The sequence below is a fragment of the Ornithorhynchus anatinus genome, chromosome 3 (assembly GCF_004115215.2).
Source record: "Ornithorhynchus anatinus isolate Pmale09 chromosome 3, mOrnAna1.pri.v4, whole genome shotgun sequence".
In the NCBI taxonomy this organism is placed as follows: Eukaryota; Metazoa; Chordata; class Mammalia; order Monotremata; family Ornithorhynchidae; genus Ornithorhynchus; species Ornithorhynchus anatinus.
Window position 1 is genome coordinate 84,090,817 of NC_041730.1, and position 18,540 is coordinate 84,109,356.

The 18,540-nt window shown below is 39.7% G+C and overlaps 1 protein-coding gene across 10 annotated transcripts in view; it reads right to left on the reverse strand.

The window, feature by feature from the left end:
- Window positions 1-18,540, reverse strand: part of CCSER2 (coiled-coil serine rich protein 2) — a 207,692-nt gene that overhangs the window by 160,430 nt on the left and 28,722 nt on the right. For 9 of the 10 annotated variants that reach the window (XM_029059679.2, XM_029059680.2, XM_029059678.2 and 6 more), the window contains 2 exons: window positions 14,098-15,565; window positions 11,209-11,411 (listed from right to left, as the gene is read on the reverse strand). In XM_029059679.2, the coding sequence (XP_028915512.1) occupies window positions 11,209-11,411; window positions 14,098-15,526 (1,632 nt within the window). In that variant the 5' untranslated portion in view covers window positions 15,527-15,565. The remainder of the gene's footprint in view (window positions 1-11,208; window positions 11,412-14,097; window positions 15,566-18,540) is intronic. The other variant, XM_029059681.2, reaches the window with a different exon arrangement.

Here is an 18,540-nt window from a genome sequence, read left to right on the forward strand (position 1 = left end):
TTTTAACAAAATTCAAAAATGGGAATTTAATCACCTTTGTGATTAATTTTTTAAGTCATACCCAATGACGGCTACAGAGCCACGTTCAACTACCCCACTTTCAGCCCACTAAATACTTCTATGTTATCATAATATGAACTCCAAAAAATATCTTGTTAAATCTACTGCCTAAGACGTTTTGCAGCATAAGTCATTACACTTGTCTTATAGAAAATAACATTTAATACTCCAACAATTTTTGTACATACGATTTGAAAGATATTTATGGTGTTAAAGGGGAATTTTTATACATCTTTCAAACTATGACATCCACAGCATCTTTTTTTCTCAATATTTAGTGGCAGCAACTGAACAAATATGGTCAGATAAATGTGGCCCAGGCAGAGTACGCAGAGTTGAATTCCAGTTACATTACTGTTTTAGTTTGGTTAAAAATTAGGGCTAGTTTGTGAAATTAGCCTGGAAATGGTCATATTTAAACTACTGCCATTCTCCTAAAACAGTCGGTCAATAAATACTCCTGATTATGGAAATGAACTGCTCACAAATGTGTGCATACGCACAAATTTACATTCAGAGTAAATGGACTACTTCAAAGCTCCTTCAATATTTGGGGTTTGTTAGCTATTAGATTTGTGGAAAAGTAGTAACGTGAAAGGGGGAATAATGAAATAGGGCTCTCAAACATTCATCTTGTCATCCTCAGCCAAGAATACACCTGTCATCCAACACAGAGGGTTGCTAGTGCTGTTTAATAATAATGGGTAGTATTTGCTAAGCGCTTATACACTAAGCACTGGGATAGAGCCAAGATAATCAGGTTGGACACAGTTAATGCGGGTCAGAGCCCAAGTAGAAGGGAGAACAGGTATTTAATCCCTAATTTACAGATGAGGAAACAGAGGTGTATAAAAGTTAAGTGATTTACCCAGGGTCACACAGCAGGCAAGCGGCAGAGCTGGGATCACAACTCTTAGATGAGTGCTTTTTCCAGTAGGTCATGCTGCTTCTCAGAAGGTTTTAAAGGTCTACAGCAGGCAACATTCTATAACCTAAACACTTCTATTATTTAACCACTCTATAGGTTAAGGAAATTTTAATTAAACAGGCTCAATTGCAGCCTTTTTCCTTTTGTTCTGCTAAAATGTACTGGTCAGTTCTCCTTACATTCGAAATTTACTTCATTATCCATGTGGAAGCTGTTTCAAGTGTTTAACTCCTTCCTCAAACTCTGTCCCCTCATTTTTTACCCCACTGACCTGACCACATACTTTATTGATACAATGAAACCATCAGGCATGATCTCCCTAAAAATCTTGTCAGCCCCTCTCCAGTCCCACCCTCCTCCTGCCCACTCTTCAACTTTTCCATCTTTCCCAGCTGAATATCAAGAGGAGAGCTTCTGCCTCCTCTCAAAATCTACATTCTCCATTTGGGCCTCTGACCCCATCCCTTGGCAACGTATCAAGACATCTGACCCCTTGTTTCTCCTCTCTCTGAATGCTGTCTTCAACTCCTCACTCCCCAATGGCTCCTTCCTCACTGCTTTCAAACCCCTACCTTAAAAAGCCTCCTCTGACCCCATGGTTCCCTCCAGTTATCACCCCATCTCCCTCCTACCTCTCCTCTCCAAACTACTGGACCGAGCTGACAACATCCACTGCATTGACTTCCTCTCCTCTAATTCTCTTTGACCTCCTCCAACCTCTGAACCCCCTTCACTCCAAAAGGAAACTGCCCTCTCTAAAGTCACCAATGACCTCATTTTTGCAAAATTCAGAGGCTTCTACTCCATTCTAACCTTCCTTAACCTCTCGGCTGCCTTTGACACTGAACTATCTTCTTCCTTGAAAACCTTATCTAACCTTGGCTTCACTAACACCTTCCTCTCTTTGTTCTCCTACCTCTACATCTGCTACTTCTCAATATCTTTCTAAGGAACCTCCTGTGCCTCCCAATCTCTAACTCGGGCTCAGTTCTGGGTCCCCTATTCCCTATTTGTATCCACTCTCTTGGAGAGCTCATTTACTCCTACCTCTCTATGCCGAAAATTACCAAATCTACGTCTTCAGCCCTGACTTCTCTCCACCTCTGCAGTCTCACATTTCCTCCCACTTTTAAGACATTTCTATTTAGATGTCCTGCCAACACCTCAAATTTAACATGCTCAAAACAGAACTCCTCATCTTCCCACCCAAACCCTGTCCTCTCCCCGTCTTTCCCATCACTGTTGGTAACACCACAATTATCCCTGTCCCAAAAGCCCATAATCTTGGCATCTTCTCTGATATCTCCCTCATTCAACCCACATATTCAATCTGTCACCAAATCCTATCAGCCCTATCTTCATGACATTGCTAAAAATCCTTCTTTTTCTCTCCATCCAAACTGCCCTTCATTCATTCATTCAATCGCATTTATTGAGCCCTTACTGTAAACAGAGCACTATACTAATCGCTTGGAGAGTACAATTCGGCAACAGAAACAACCCTACCCAACAACAGGCTCACAGTCTAGAAGGGGGAGACAGACAACAAAACAAAACAAGTAGACAGGCATCAATAGCATCAAAATAAATAGAATTATATACAAATATATATACATACACATAATAAAACTAATAGAATAATAATATTTACGAATATACACAAATGCTGTGGAGGGGGGAAGGGGATAGAGCAGAGGGAGGGAGTAGGGGCGGAGGGGAGGAGGAGCAGAGGAAAAAGGGGGCTCAGTCTGGGAAGGCCTCCTGGAGGAGGTGAGCTCTCAGTAGGGCTTTGAAGTGGGGAAGCCTCTATGCATCAGCCTCCCTACTTCCTGTCTCTCTCCACTCCAGTCTTTACTTCATTCTGCTACCCAGATCATTTTTCTGGAAAGTATTTCCGTTCTTGTCTCCCCATTCCTCAAGAATCCCTAGTGGTTTCCCATCCATCTCCACATTAAACAAACTCCTTACCACTGTCTTCAAATCAATCAGCTTGCCCGCTCCTATCTTACCTCCCCGATTTCCTACTATAAACCAGCTCACATGCCTCACTCCCCTAATGCCAACCTACTCACTATACCTCAGTCTCATCTATCTCACATCCAATTCTTTGCCCACATCCTCCCTCTGGCCTCCCTCCCCCTTCGTATACAACAGACCACCTCTCTCCCCACCTTCAAAGCCTTAAAATACAGTCACAACTTCTCCAAGAGGCCTTCACCAATGAAGTCCTCATTTCCTGCAGTCTCTCTCTGTTCTGAAGCACCTATGCACCTGGATTTGAACCTATAAGCAGTTGATATTCACCCCACCTCCAGACTACAGAATTGAAGTATTCATTATTTATTTTAATGTCTGTCTCCTCCTCTAGATTTTCAACTCCTTGTGAGCAGGAAACATGTCTACCAACTCTATTGAGAAGCAGTGTTGCTCAGTGGAAAGAGCACGGGCTTGGGAGTCAGAGGTCATGGGTTCTAATCCCGGCTCCGCCACTTGTCAGCTGTATGACTTTGGTCAAGTCACTTCACTTCTTGTCAAGGCCTCAGTTACCTCATCTGGAAAATAAGGATTAAGACTGTGAGCCCCACATGGGACAATCTGATCACCTTGCATCCCCCCAGTGCATAGAACAGTGCTTTGCACAAAGTAAGTGCTTAACAAATACCATCATTATCGTTACTATTATTATTGTATTGTACTTTCCCCAAGCTCTTAGTATAGTGCTTGGCACACAGTAAGTGCTCTATAAATACCACTGATTGATTTAAAAATATTAATTCACTCCCTGAGCCAATTCAACTCCAGATAATCCAATCCCAACTACATTTACTTCTCAACTGTAATATTTTCCATTCCTTTATTAAGATTTAAAGACAACGGTAAGGAGTTTGTTTAAGGTGGAGGTAGATGGGAAACCACTAGAGAGTCTTGAGGAGTGGGGAGACGTTTCTCCGGAAGACTTCTACGTCTCATAGTTCAAATAAGGCAATTCAATACTACTTAAAATAAAACATCTGAAAGCCAACTTTATTAATATTTCCCTAACGAATTGAAGGAATAATTATAAATCCCAAAAAAAAACAATTTTGTGCTATACAATTTCCCTAAGGGCCAAGGACTTGGCCTTATTCTCACCCATGCATTTTTCCCCAGAACTTATGACAAGACTCTGAACAAAGCATATTCTTACTAATTAGCATTAATCCTCTATTTCATTTTTCTCCTCAACAGACTGGTTCTGAAGGAAAAGAAAATACTACAATAGTTCAACTTATGGGCAAGTTAGAGAGATGACGGAGATTTTCCCTCCAACATCCATCTCAAAATTGAAATATTTCAGGACTCATGATTTTATCTCCTGCAAAGAGCACCTCGAGGTTTGTCAGATATTTAACTCCCAATAACACCAAACTACCACAGTTACGCAGGCGGAGAGCCAACTCTTGCCAGCTGCTACCTTAGTAAAGCACAGATTAACAATGTGTAATAGAATATGTGAACATTAGGAAAAATGGAACTAGAACTATACAATAGGGGGTTATAAACATTCAAGCAGAGTTTTGTTCTCTGTTCCAAATGCAGGACGACTACTAAATTAAATTAGAGTATGTTAATTCCAACAACATCCAAGTCCAACTCCAAGTTATAATGCTATAGATGCCTTCCAAACAGAAGAGCAATAAGCATTGCTTCAAGCGGGTGGGATGAGTCAGGATGTCAACTCACATCTTATAAAGCAGGTCTGAGATCATCCTAACTGATGAACTCTTTTTTTAAAAAATAACAATCACTGAGGCCAATCACTGAGGGTCAGGTGAGGGAGATTCAACAGATCACAGTTTGGGGGTTTATTTTTTATTAACCAGGTATCAAAATGCAGTTTGAAAACTTAAAGGAAGCAATTCAGAAACTGTAACTCCTCTATTGCCTGTACTGTTAGTAACAACAAAAATTAAGGTATTTTTTAAATATTATGTTTCAGGGCACTGTGCTAGGCACTGGAGTAGATATATGAAAATCATATCAGACATAGCACCTGTCCCACTCAGGGCTAATAATAATTCTGGCATTTGTTAAACACTTACTATGTGCCAGGCACTGTACTAAGCGCTGGAGTGGATACATGCAAATTGGGTTGGACATAGTCTCTGTCCTACGTGGGGCTCAAGTCCCAATCCCTATTTTACAGATGAGGTAACTGAGGCACACAGAAGTGAGGTGAATTGCCTAAGGTCACCGAGGTCACCAAGCAGAGCCGGGATTAGAACCCATGATCTTCTGACTACCAGACCCGTGCTCTATCCACTACACTGGGCCGCTTCTCTTCCTTCATTCACATTCATTCATTCAATCATATTTATTTAGTGTTTACTGTTTGCAAAGCACAGTACTAAATGCTTGGGAAAATACAATATAACAATAAACAGATGCAATAAACAGACTGACATGGGAAGCTAAAGCAAATGCAAGTAATTAAAATTTGGAGAGGAAGGAAAAGGGAAACAATTAAGTGTGGAAGCTAATCATTTCTTAAGCACTTTGATACTCCAGCTCAACACTTATGTAAATCCTTACACTTTATTATGCCCCTCTCCATAATTTATTTTAATATCTATCTCCCCCTATGAACTCCTTATGGCTAGGGATTATGTCTACTAACTGTATTTTCCCAAGTGTTTAATACAGTGATCTGCACAATCAATCCATAGTATTTATTGAGTCCTTACTATGTACAGAGCACCAACAAAAAAAAAACCAAAAAAACAACTGTAGGAGAAGGGATGTCCCAGAACATCTGAATTAGCTCTGAGGGTGGAGTCTGGAGAAGGAGAATTTTAGGCACTAGGCTTGTTTGTTTTAGCAGTACTTATCGCACAACAGCTTGGTGCAGTGCACTGTATTAGGCAACTGAGACACACAGAAAAAAAAAATAACATTTCCCTTGCCCACAATGGGCTTGATCTCTAAACAAGGGAAGCAAACAAAAACATTCACAACTAGTACAGTTGAAAAAATTCATTTTTTATATTATTTGTTAGATGTTTACTATTCATTCAATCACCGTACCAAGCGGTGGTATTAGATATAAGATAATCAAGTTGTCTCACATAGGGCTCACAGTCTTAATCCCCATTTTACAGATGAGGTAACTGAGGCCCACAGAAGTTAAGTGACTTGACCGGAGATTAATACGATGACTGGACGGCTGGGATTAGAACCCAGGTCCTCAGACTCCTGGGCCCTGGCTCTTTCCACTAGGCCAGTGTTTTGGGGGGTTTTATGGTATTTGTTAAGTGTTTACTATGTGCCAGGCACTGTAGTAAGTGCTGGGGTGGTTAACAATAACAATGATGATGATGGTATCTGTTAAATGCTTTCTATGTGTCAAGCACTGTTCTAAGTGCTGGGATAGATACAAGCTAATCAGGTTGGATGTAGTCCATGTCCCACATGGGGCTCACAGTCCTAAGTCCCATTTTACAGAAGAGGTAACTGAGGCACAGAGAAGTGAAGTGACTCACCCAAGGTCCCACAGCAGACAAGGGCCGGGACTGGGATTAGAATACAGGTCCTTCTGACCAACTCCCAGGCCCATGCTGTATCCACTAAGCCATGCTATATAAGTTCAAAGGAGGATGCATATAAATTCATAAATGCTTTACTAAGAATCCAAGGGACTCTGTATTAATTCTGAAAGTTGATTTAGAAGGGTTCTATGGCTGCACTCACTTAATCCCATAAAAAGGAAGGGACACAGAATGGCCCTAGTGGAAAAGTGTGGGAAGAAGGTGAAGCCCCTTAAACAGACGGGTCTTTTCCCTTGGTATTCCATACCAAGAGGTAGACTCAAAAACAAATATAGGCCTATAGTGGGACAAACTCATTAGCAGAACAAGGAATAATCTGTGTTTTAAGAGGGTCCCTGCTGTGGAGTTCTTGCAAATCAGAGAAATCTAAGCTTGGCAAGGTTGAAGTTTTTATGAAACAAATGTCATTTATCCCTTCTTTCTCCTAGAATGAGAAAAACATTTTTCCATCCGGACAAAATTTAAATATGAAATAGAACATAGAAATAGAAATTAAATAGACTGCAACTCATATTTTAAGCTCCTTGAAGGCAGGAATCGTATTTGCCAACTCTACTGTACTCTCCCAAGAGGTGAGTACAATGCTCAGCGCAGCACTTTGCACACAGGAAGTGCTCAATAAGTACCACTGATTAATTGGTTTATCCGATTTATTTTGTTAATGAGGTGTACATCCCCTTGATTCTATTGATCGTGATTATGTTGTCTTGTTTTTGTCCGTCTGTCTCCCCGATTAGACTGTGAGCCCATCATTGGGAAGGGAATGTCTCCATCTGCTGCCCAATTGTACATTCCAAGCACTTAATACAGTGCTCTGCACATAGTAAGCACTCAGTAAATACTACTGAATGAATGAATCACTACCACTATCAGTGCTCACTACCACTCATTGAATAGAATTAGTTAAAACTTTCGCCTCCAAGCTCACGAGGCAACCGATTAATAATTAAATGGTACATATTGAGTGCCCCTTGGGAGGTTGGGAAAGTACAATACAAAACCATTTATAGACACGTACCTTACCCACAATGAGCTTACAGTCTAAAGTCTATAGCTTTTAATCAAAAAACAAGAGAACCTCTTTTATTTGAAAGTAGACAACTTTGAGCTAGAACACTATTGTTAGCTGCAGAAGTAACTTTTCAGAACAAAATGAAATGCACATAAAATTGTCAGTGGATATAATGCCTGAAATACTCATTTTAAAAGTCATTTCTTCTGAGATTTTGCTAATGAGTAATTTGTTTTGCCTCATTAAACACTCGCAGTTTCTGACTAACTAGCTTGAAGAAACTTACTTTCCTCTTTGCTCTTAATGAATGAATCTTTCTATGTCTGAGTCATGGTAGCTTTCAACCACATTAAAAAAAGTCTAGAAATGTTCTTCCTCACAATGCTCACCTTCACATAACTCAAATATACTCAACTTCCTCTGCAATAACAGAGATATGTAAATTAAAGTGTGTAGAAATTTAACATTAAGTTTCAAAATCTAGATGAGTGATGTAACAAAAACTTACGATTTAACAAGTGGTTGAAAGTTTACAGTAAAATGAAATGGCAATCTTTTCTGATCAACATTTGAATTATTACTAAATACACAGCATATATAAACCTGCCACCACACCTGGCACCCTTCTCAGGAGACTCAGAAGCTAAAAACTGTCTGGCCCCGGGGAGTTATATTATTTTCTCAATTTAGAAGTAGACAGGAAGCGGGAAAATGATCAAAATTAACATAGGCAGATGAATTATAGTTTCGTTCAATGTCTACGTAAATGTAAGTCAAAAGTTTCCATAATGAATTGGGAGTTTCTAGAATGAATGGAGAAAAATAGAAACTGCTATGTCCTACTAATAATTTGGGGGACTTCCACACAAGAAATTGCATCTGACTTTGAAAAGTACGTAAACGTTAATCAATAAGAAGCACATTTTGGCCACAAGGTGTCTCTATATAGAATTACTTTTCACCCAATACTCTTTGATTCTGTTTTTCTACAATATTAAATGCAGTCTGGATTCCAATTAAGATTTAAAAATCTAATAAAGATCATATTGCCTGGTCAACATGCTAAAAAAAGAAATGATGAACAACTAACAATTAATGCATATTATCATATTAATATCCAAGCAATAAAGGAGTTGAAAACTGTTTACATATACCTTGGAAAATAAATCGCAACAAACATTTTCCAGAAATTTAAAAAAAAAACTTTACTAAAGGATTAACAATAAAAAGTTTGGAGGGGAAATAATTTAGGATACTTAAAATGTAAACCACGATAACAGTTACCAAACCTCCACCATTTATCCTGATGTCCCTACTGTTACTCAAAGAATGAGAAGAGATCGGTGAAACACCATTCTAGCCAAAATGCAGCAGACAAGTCCACAGGCTTCTGACAATTTGTTTCTCCTGGAAATCTAATAAAGGGAAAAAGAAGATAGCCCAAACCCTTAACTGAAGCTTTAGAATGTTACCTCACAAAAGGAGGGTATAAACTCAAAATAAACTACAGTGGGCTAAAACACTGAATCAGAGTAACAGCTGTATTACAAACTCTAGTTTAAACAAGTTCCACAATTTTAAGCTTTTCTGGAATGGTAGTTGACTATCAACACATTGTTTCAATATTTTACAAATTTAGGCATTTTATCTGCTTCTCCCTGCCCCTCATAACTACCTATAATGAAGATATGAATTTGATGGGGTTAAATTATAAATTTCAGGGAGAGATCAACAGGTTTTGTTTTGTGGAGGTTTTCTTTTGAGTAAAAATCTTGTTTAGATTTCAAAAATTGGGGTTTCATCTTAGCTCTTATTTTTACGTTTCACTCACAACTATATCTACATTGCAAGTTTTCTTCCAGTAATATTATTTCTTTATGGCATTGAAAATGGCAAATGCCTACGCAAACACACCTGTTGCCTACCCTAACAGGCCATAATTTAAAGTATCCAACTCTGGCATCAATCCAAATCTTTATAATATTCATTCATTCATTCACTCATTTAATTGTATTTATTGAGCACTTACTGTGTGCAGAGCACTGTACTAAGCACTTGGAGGAGTAAGACAATAAACAGACACATTCCCTGCCCACAATGAGCTTAAAGTCTAGAGTGGGGGAAACAGACATTAATATTAAAAAATAAATAAATTACAGGTATGTACATAAGTGCTCTGGGGTTGGAAGGGGAGGAAGATCAAATGGAGTACGTCAGGGCAACACAGAAGAGAGTAGGAGAAGAGGAAATGGGGGGGGGGGGTGTAGGGAAAGCCTGTTGAGGAGATGTGCCTTTAATCGGGCTTTGAAGTGGAGGACAGTAATTGTCTGTCAGATTTGAGGTGGGAGGGTGTTCCAGATCAGAGGCAGGACATGGGTGAAGGGTCAGCAATGAGATACGCAAGATCAAGGCACAGTGAGAAGGTTAGCATAGGAGTGAAGTGTGTGGGCTGTTTTGTAATAGGAGAGTAGCACGATGAGGTAAGAGGGGGCAAAGTGATGGAGTGCTTTAAAGCCAATGGTGAGGAGTATTTGTTGGATGCAGACATAGCTAGGCAACCATTGGAGTTTTTTGAGGAGCGGCGTGACATATCCTGAATGGTTTCATGGAAAAATGATCCATGCAGCAGAGTGAAGTATGGACTGGAGTAGGGATAGATAGAAGGCTGGGAGATCAGAAGGAGGTTGATGGAGTAATCCAGGCAAGATAGGATGAGTGACTGTATTAATGTGGGAGCAGTTTGGATGGAGAGGAAAGGGCGGATTTTAGCAACATTGTGAAGGTGGGACCAACGGGATTTAGTGGTGGATTTATATGAGGGTTGAATGAGAGAGAGGAGTCAAGCATAACGCAAAGATTACGAGCTCGTGAGACAGGAAGGAACACCACCCAAACCTTGGTTTTGAGGCTCTGAGTTTAATAATAATTATGATATTTGTTAAGCACTGTGTGCCAAGCACTGTTCTAGGTGCTGGGGTAGATACAAGGTCATCAAGGCTGTCCCACATGGGGCTCACAGTCTTAATCTCCATTTTACAGATGAGGTAACTGAGGCACAGAGAAGTTAAGCGACTTGCCCAAAGTCACACAGCAGACAAGTGGCAAAGCCGGGATTAGAACCCACGTCCTCTGATTCCCAAGCTCTTGCCACTAAGCCACGCTGCTTCTCTCAAAAGCACTGTAAGCAAAAACTGGCTATGGGTTCTTGCTTCCCAGGGGAACTTCAGGGATTCTATACAGTATTGGTGCCTAGTTTAGTGTCACGTTTTTCAACTCCAAATTGTACTGGAAATTGCTGACTCAGACAAATACCCAAGTATTGATTTCAGAATAAAATTTAAGACAAATCATCCATAAAACATACAAAGAGTGTTTTAGAAAGTTCTAATAGATAAGAACAACTTAAGGTATGAAATTTTAATGACCCTGTATTTTCCATGTTATGTACCCTCATTCTTTAGCAACTTAATCCCAGGTGGGCATCTTGTGGGCCTTGAAAAACAGTAACTAAATGAAATTCCAATCCTAGAAACATGCAATATTCTAAAAGATAGAATGTATAAATGCTTGGTTAAAAAAAAAACACTACAAGAAATGAACTAAAAATTTAAATCTGTACATACTATGCTGTTCATTTCTGAAGACTCGTAACTTCCACAAGGGTGGACACTTCCAATCGGCTCCAAACCTTCTTCATCCCACATGTACGTGCCATCGGAGCTATCGGATGGGGAAAGCTCAAATGAAGAACTGGCTCTGTAATCCGTATCTGGGGAAATCAGGTTATTCCCGGTAGTGTGTTTGGTGCTTTGACTCCTATCTTCCACTGATTAAACAAAGATAAAATAGTTATTGATCCATGAAAATGTAACATTTAAATGCTCATATCAAATTCAACTCTAAAACCCATCAAAGGTTATTAAAGAGAACTAACAAAATATTAGTCAGCAAAGGGTATCTTTCAAGTCTTAAATTTTATTTAAAAACACCAAATGCTCTAAAATACAAAAACATTAGAAAAATATCATCTTCATTTATGCAGTAATTCTAGGGTGACAAAAACAAAAGCTCATTGAACAAGATATTTATTTTATCATTTAAGTACTTGATATTCACTCAACCTTCAAAACCACAATACTTTTGTACATATTGGTGACCTATTTGTATCAAGTGCTTAGTACAGTGCTCTGCACACATTGTGTTCAATATGATTGAATGAATATTTATGCTCGTCTCCCTCTCTAGACTGCAAGTTCTTTGTGAGTAGGGAATTTATCCACCAACTCTGCTGTACTGTATTCTCCCAAGTGCTTAGTAAAATGCTCTGCAAGCAGTAAGCGCTCAATAAATACAACTGACTGATTGGTCTGGGGCTGAATCTTTGAAGACAAGCCTATTCAAGAAATGCTCCTCTACAGCCAGATGAGCCAGCACTGCATTTACTGGTGGAAAGAGACCCCTATTTTGGCTCCTCTCACTTCTGGCATGTCATCATATCTGGTGTTAATTGTTGTGTATTTGGTTTTTCTGTTAAGCATTTACTACGTACAAAACACTGTACTAAGTGCTGGGGTAGATACAAGATCATCAGGTTCCATATGGAGCTCACAGTTTGAGTAAAAAGGAGAATAGGTATTGAATCCCCATTATCTAGATGAGGGAACTGAGGCACAGACAAGTTAAGTGACTTGCCAAGGTCACATGACAAATAAGTGGCAGAGCCAGGATTAAAACCCAGGTCCTCTGACTCTCAGGCCCATGCTCTTCCCACTAGGCTATGCTGCGTCTCACAAAATCTTCCCCATCATAGCAGGGGTTTGCCATTAGCAAGTGTTCAATAGCCATAATGGGCATGACAGAGAACTTCCTCTTCCTCCTTCAGCTGAATCCCAGGATTACCAACTTCAAATGAGATTTCCTCCAGGATACTCACGCTATCTAGTCTGACCATCTGACTCCTAAGGGCTGATGACTAACCAGAAGCAGTGACTACTTCGAAACATGTCTCAATAATGTGGACTCTCAATTTGCTCACTCACTTCATCTGGTAGTTGGAAAGAGGGAGGTGGTGCAATCACAAGGCAAGCGATACAAGAATCTGGCTTCATATAATCAGCCAATCATAGGATACCTTTTTTTTGAAGGAGATTTTCATAAGAAATACGTATTTCCCAGACCTCTTTGGATTGCTCATTATTATGACACAGGCAGGGATTCAAAGAAATGCTCTGATTTTAGTAATTTTATATGTCACTTGGATCAGTTAAATTTTCTTTGATTTCCTACCATCGCTGACTGCAATTTGCATCTCAATCTCTGAAATCAGCATGGAACATAAAATAAGAACTTTACCCTTTCTGAAGTAGCTTCAATTCCAAATCTAATAGCCTCTCTAGGTGTTACTAATCGTTCATATTTACAATCCAATACCCAATTTCAAGAAAATCAGATATTGCCTTGCAAAGTGAAAAAGGCAGTGCATGACTACAGCAAATATGTTGTCATGAAAACTGCCAAGATTTAGATCAGACTCTTACAAGTTCATTAAAAGATTAAGGAAACATATAGTCTACGGAACTGTTAAACTCCTGAGTAAATGGATTTCAATTTAGTTTGTCAGGAAATATGGGGTGTTTCGGTTTTTTTTTTTAAAGAAGGGTTTTCTTGAAAAGACATGAAACTGGATGAAACGGAAGTCAACAACCCAACTGTCATTCAAATCGCACTGCTGTCAGAGCACTGACGAAGCCCTACCATAAGGAGGTAGTCAAAGGGCTGGCTTTAACATCCACCTCCACTTTTTTTAGTGCAATTCCTGATATTGATGTGAGGCTTCTATGACACGTGAATCCACCTCCCCAAGAAGACCTTTCAAAAGTCAATCATCTGGTATATAGAGAGAAACCAATTTATTTGTCAATGACTAAACAGCCATTAGTTGACAGTAACATTCACTGATGACTGATAAGGCTATTTGTAGTGACCCAAACAAACAAACCAAAAATATCAAACACTAGGCTAACAACTTTCTTCGATTCCAGTTTCTTGCCATATTCTACTGGCAGACTCAAGGCCGAAGCCTGCTGAAAGCAATTGGCTAGACTATTTATAGCAATGGTGAGATCACAGCTTCCCTGCTGAAATAGCACAGTGCAAGTACCCTCTGTGTTTGCTTTGAGAACTGAGGTCCAGGTGCACTTGCACGAAGCATACAGCTCTCAGCTTTAATATCCATCCATATACTTTCTGTACATAGGCCTGCATATCTCAGCTTCAGGCAGGTGGTGGTTCTCATCAATAAGCCAAGATGTGGTCAGATGTAGAATAAAAATGCGGAAACACGAAAACTGTGAGAACAGGAACTGCAAATACAGCACAAGTCTAGAATTTTTTCATTCGGGTCTTGTGCCACAAAATTACTTTGAATTCCCGTAGAAAATACTTTTAATGGGTGGAGTGCCAGCTTCAGAATTATTTCCAAAATTTAAGAAACAAACATTAAAGGCAATTACCTGACATACTTATATCTGTCCATTCATCTGTTTTTTCATTTTCTTTGTTTGTATCACATGATTTCACTGGTGCGATTCCATCCTTTTCTTCTTTGATAGAGTCTTCTTCTGGTGTTAGCTGAGTTTTGGTTGGGTCTTCTATATCTATAAAATCATCACTGAAGTCCTCACTCATGTCATTCTTGTCAGAAGATGACAAAGATGATATGGATATTTCATCCACATCGTCACTCAAGTATCTGACCTTAGACTCATGTTTCTCCAAACCATCATCCACGATGTGGCTCCCTTCCTTCCTTTGACTGCCATTTTCAATTGAGTCATTTTCCTTCTCGGTTGTTCTGTTATCTGTCAAAATTTTAGAGTCTTCCTCTGGGCATATGTTAGCAGCTGAATTTTTATTACCATCCACTATGCTCTTCCCAATAAACTGAGACCTGTTGGGCTTCAGTAGAGAAGGTCGACCCATCCTAAATCCCAGAGACGATGATCCGCCCGAGGCATTCGTTAAGGTGGGTTTCTTTAAACCAGAACCTGGTAAAGCAGCAAAGGGTCTATTAAACCCATACCTCAAATGTTCATTTCCATTGAGTACCTCTGATTGCCTTGAGTTTCTTGACAGTAAAGTAGGCCTTGGAGGTGGTCTGATGGACAGCTGTTGGTTTGGATAAGGCCTTGTAAGATCCACAGCTCTATTAAAGGAATGTGATCTGGTTATGGATGCCGGTGGCAGTAAAGAATTTGGGATGGAATGTGAAAAACTCTGTGACCTTACCATTTTTTCACCTGGGAAAGATTTACCATTGTCTGTGGATTGAGCTAAACTTTCTCCTGAACTGCCCCTGGCAGCATAAGAGTTTGCTCTGGGCCTCTGCAAGCTTATAGTAGGTCTATTTCCATAGAATCCATTTAGGTGAGATTTGGGAGCAGCGAGTCCTGAATATGAAGTCCTTCCTAATAACGTACCTTTGGTGAATTTTCCTGAACTGGGGAGTCCTGGCAGAGACTTTTGGGTAAGCTCCTCTGAAGATGACACAAACATGTTGGATGGTTTCGTTAACTTTGAAGCAATTAAAGTAGTACTCTTCACACACACCTTATGTCCATCTTTACCAAATGCTCCTGGAGACTGAAGGTGCTTTTCTTCATCAATTACTTTGTCATAAGGATGTTGGACAGGGTTGGGCTCTTCGGCACTTTGATCGCTGAGTTGATATTTATTTGATTTTCGCCAGTTAAATGGGTAGGAAGACATATGAACTGAGCCATTCTGTCTGATGCAATTTTTGCCACCGCTGCTCCGATAATCCCCTGATAAGTTAACGGCTGTTCCATTTGGCATTGACTGCAGGGTACCTCCTACAGATTTTGTTCCATATTTCGGTAATCTGGAAGCCAGGGATGCCTTGAGCTGGATTTTTTCTTCCATGAGCTACTGGGTGCATTGGTCCTGGATAGTTGGCAAAATCTGAGGAAATAAAAAGGCAGAAACGAGTCACCATATCGAATGAGCTCAATGATTGGAGTGTTGACAACATGAGTGGTTTTGCTTTTACTCTCTTATATAGTTGGAAGTACACATGTAAACATCAAAGTCCAGATCTATCCAAAGGAAGATTCCTACTGATTTCTTGCATATCTTGCCTGGTTAATTCAAAGCTGAACTTTGCACATTCTCATGGTCAAGCCACTTAGAGTATTAAATTTTAACCAGCTTACTAATACACCAAGCAGTAACCTTGAACAAGAAAGTAAGTACTGTACTGACACTGTGAGCTCGTTGTGGGCAGGGATCGTCCGTCTTTATTGCTGTACTGTACTTTCCCAAGAACTTAATACAGTGCTCTGCACACAGTAAGCGCTTAATAAATACGACTGAATGAAGCAATCAATCTCAGTGCCTAGGAAGTCACAGATGTCTAATGAAAAGGTAGATGTGTATGCATTCTCTTAGCCCACTGATATGGGAAATCTCTTAGCCCACTGATATGGGAAACAGAGGCAATGAAAGTAATTAAGATTTGGAGAAGAATGAAAAGGGAAACAATTAAGTGTGGGACCTAATCATTTCTTAAGCATTTTGATACTCTCTTTGGCCCCAGAACACTTACCTAAATATCCTTGCACTTTACTAGTCCCCTATCCAAAATTTATCTTAAATGTCCATCTCCCCCTGTAATCTCTTTACAACCATGGATTGTGTCTATCAATTATTGTACTGTACTTTCCCAAGAGCTTAGTACAGTGCTCTGCACAATCAGTGGTATTTATTGAGTGCTTACTGGGTAGAGAGCACTGCACTAAGCACAGAGTATGCCCTCAGATATCACTGATGGATTGAAAATGATTTGGAAGGTCTCTGTTAACAGCTATAGCAGAAGCAAAAGTTGTTATAGTTATAACTTATCTAAGGCCTTCCAAATGTTTTCTCCTAACCCAGCACTCCAGCAGGCCATGAAATAAGGGGAATTTTGATAGACAAAATATATGAAAGGCAGAACTTTGTTCCTTTTTCCATGTACTACACTCCCCAACCAAGTAATCATCTTTGATCCAGAGCTCGGTTATGAAAAAATGCTGCCTTCTGAAGCTTTTGCTAAACGAATGCAATTTATATTTCATAAACCACCCCAAGAAATCCAGGGAATGGCTTCACTAACTACTGCACCTGTAATGCTAGTTAAAGTAAAGTGGCTTGCTTCCCCTAAAAGAACCCTATGGAATTGCTTCATACTTGAATTCATTATTTTGGGGGGAAACTGCCATAGACATCCACTGTACAGTCCCCAAAACAAGCTGCCTAGTTTACGATGGCAGTTTAAATTACGATGGCAGTTTAAATGCTCTAAAACTAAGGAAGCATGCTAAAATCCCCCAAATCATTACAGGGCTTTGATAAATCACTCGATAATATTTATTAAGCACTTACTATGTGCAGAACATTGTTCTAAGTGCAAAGGATCTGCATAAAGAGGATGGCAGACTTTTGCATCTACACAATGTGACTTTCACTATATTCTGCGTACTTGTCAATAAGCAGCATGGCCTAATGGTTAGAGCATGGGCCTGGGCCTCAGAAGGACCTGGGTTCTAATCCACTTCTCCGCTGTGACCCTGGGCAAGTCACTTCACTTCTCTGTGCCTCAGTTTCCTCATCTGTAAAATGGGGATTAAGACTGTGAGACCCACATGGGACACGGATTGTGTCCAACCTGATTAGCTTATATCTACCTCAGCGCTTAGTACAAGGCCTGGCACATAGTAAGTACTTAAATACCATAAAAAAGTTTAATTAAAGTCTATTTATCGAAGATCTAAAAGAAAAATAAACTCAGTATGGGACAATCTCACAGATTAAAGCCCAATGAATATAAGAAACAAAGTAAAACTAGGTACTGGAGAAGCTAACAGCACAGAGAAGTATAAAGAGAGGCCTTTGGTTTCAGTTATTATAGTCCTCATAGACTGTAAGCTCCTTCATTCATTTAATTGTATTTATTAAGTGCTTACTGAGTGCAGAGCACTGTACTAAACCCTTGGAAAAGTACAATACAACACAAGTGACATTCCCTGCCCACAAAAGAACTCACAGTCCCAAAGAGGGGAGACAGACATCAATACAAAAAAAAAAAATTACAGATATTCATTCATTCATAATTACTAAGTGCTTACTGTGTGCCGTGCACTGTACTAAGCACTTGGAAAGTACAATTCAGCAATAAAGAGAGACAATCCCTGCCCACACCAGGCTTACAGTCTAGGAGGTATACATAAGTGCTGTGGGGCTGCAGGAGGTGTTAAGGGGGAGGGAAGAGCAAAGGGAGTAAGCCAGGGCAACAAAGAAGGGAATGGGAGATGAGGAAAAGTGGGGCTTAGTCTGGGAAGGCCTCTTGGAGTGTCTACCAACTCTGTTATATTTTACCCTCCCAAGTGCTTAGCACAATGCTCTGCACACAGCAAATGCTCAATAAATCCAACTGATTGTTTACAGGGGATTTTGTGAGCAAAAAATATGAGAAAATACACATGTGGGTTTTGGATACATTCGTGCACAGGAAGGACATAATAGCCTATTAAAGAGAACACTGGAGAACTACAGAAAAATTACTAATGTTAGATAGACACATCCCTAAACAATAGGATTGAATTTAAGAAGGGCAACCGCCTAACAATTCCTACAATTAAAGGCAACCATCTAGTAATTCCTCCAATTATATTTTGCTACCACAGACCAAACACTGGACTGGAAAAACTACTGGTCTGACTCAGTAATTATACATTATATCCAGTACAGAGTGGCACACAGAATATATTACAAATAAAGGAATGCAGAAAACAAGTTAATGAAATTTCCTGATGGCATTAAGCTGATCTGGTTGGCAACTATAAACATTGTGAGGTGAGCAATATCATTAAAGTGACATTCCAACCTGAATAATCATA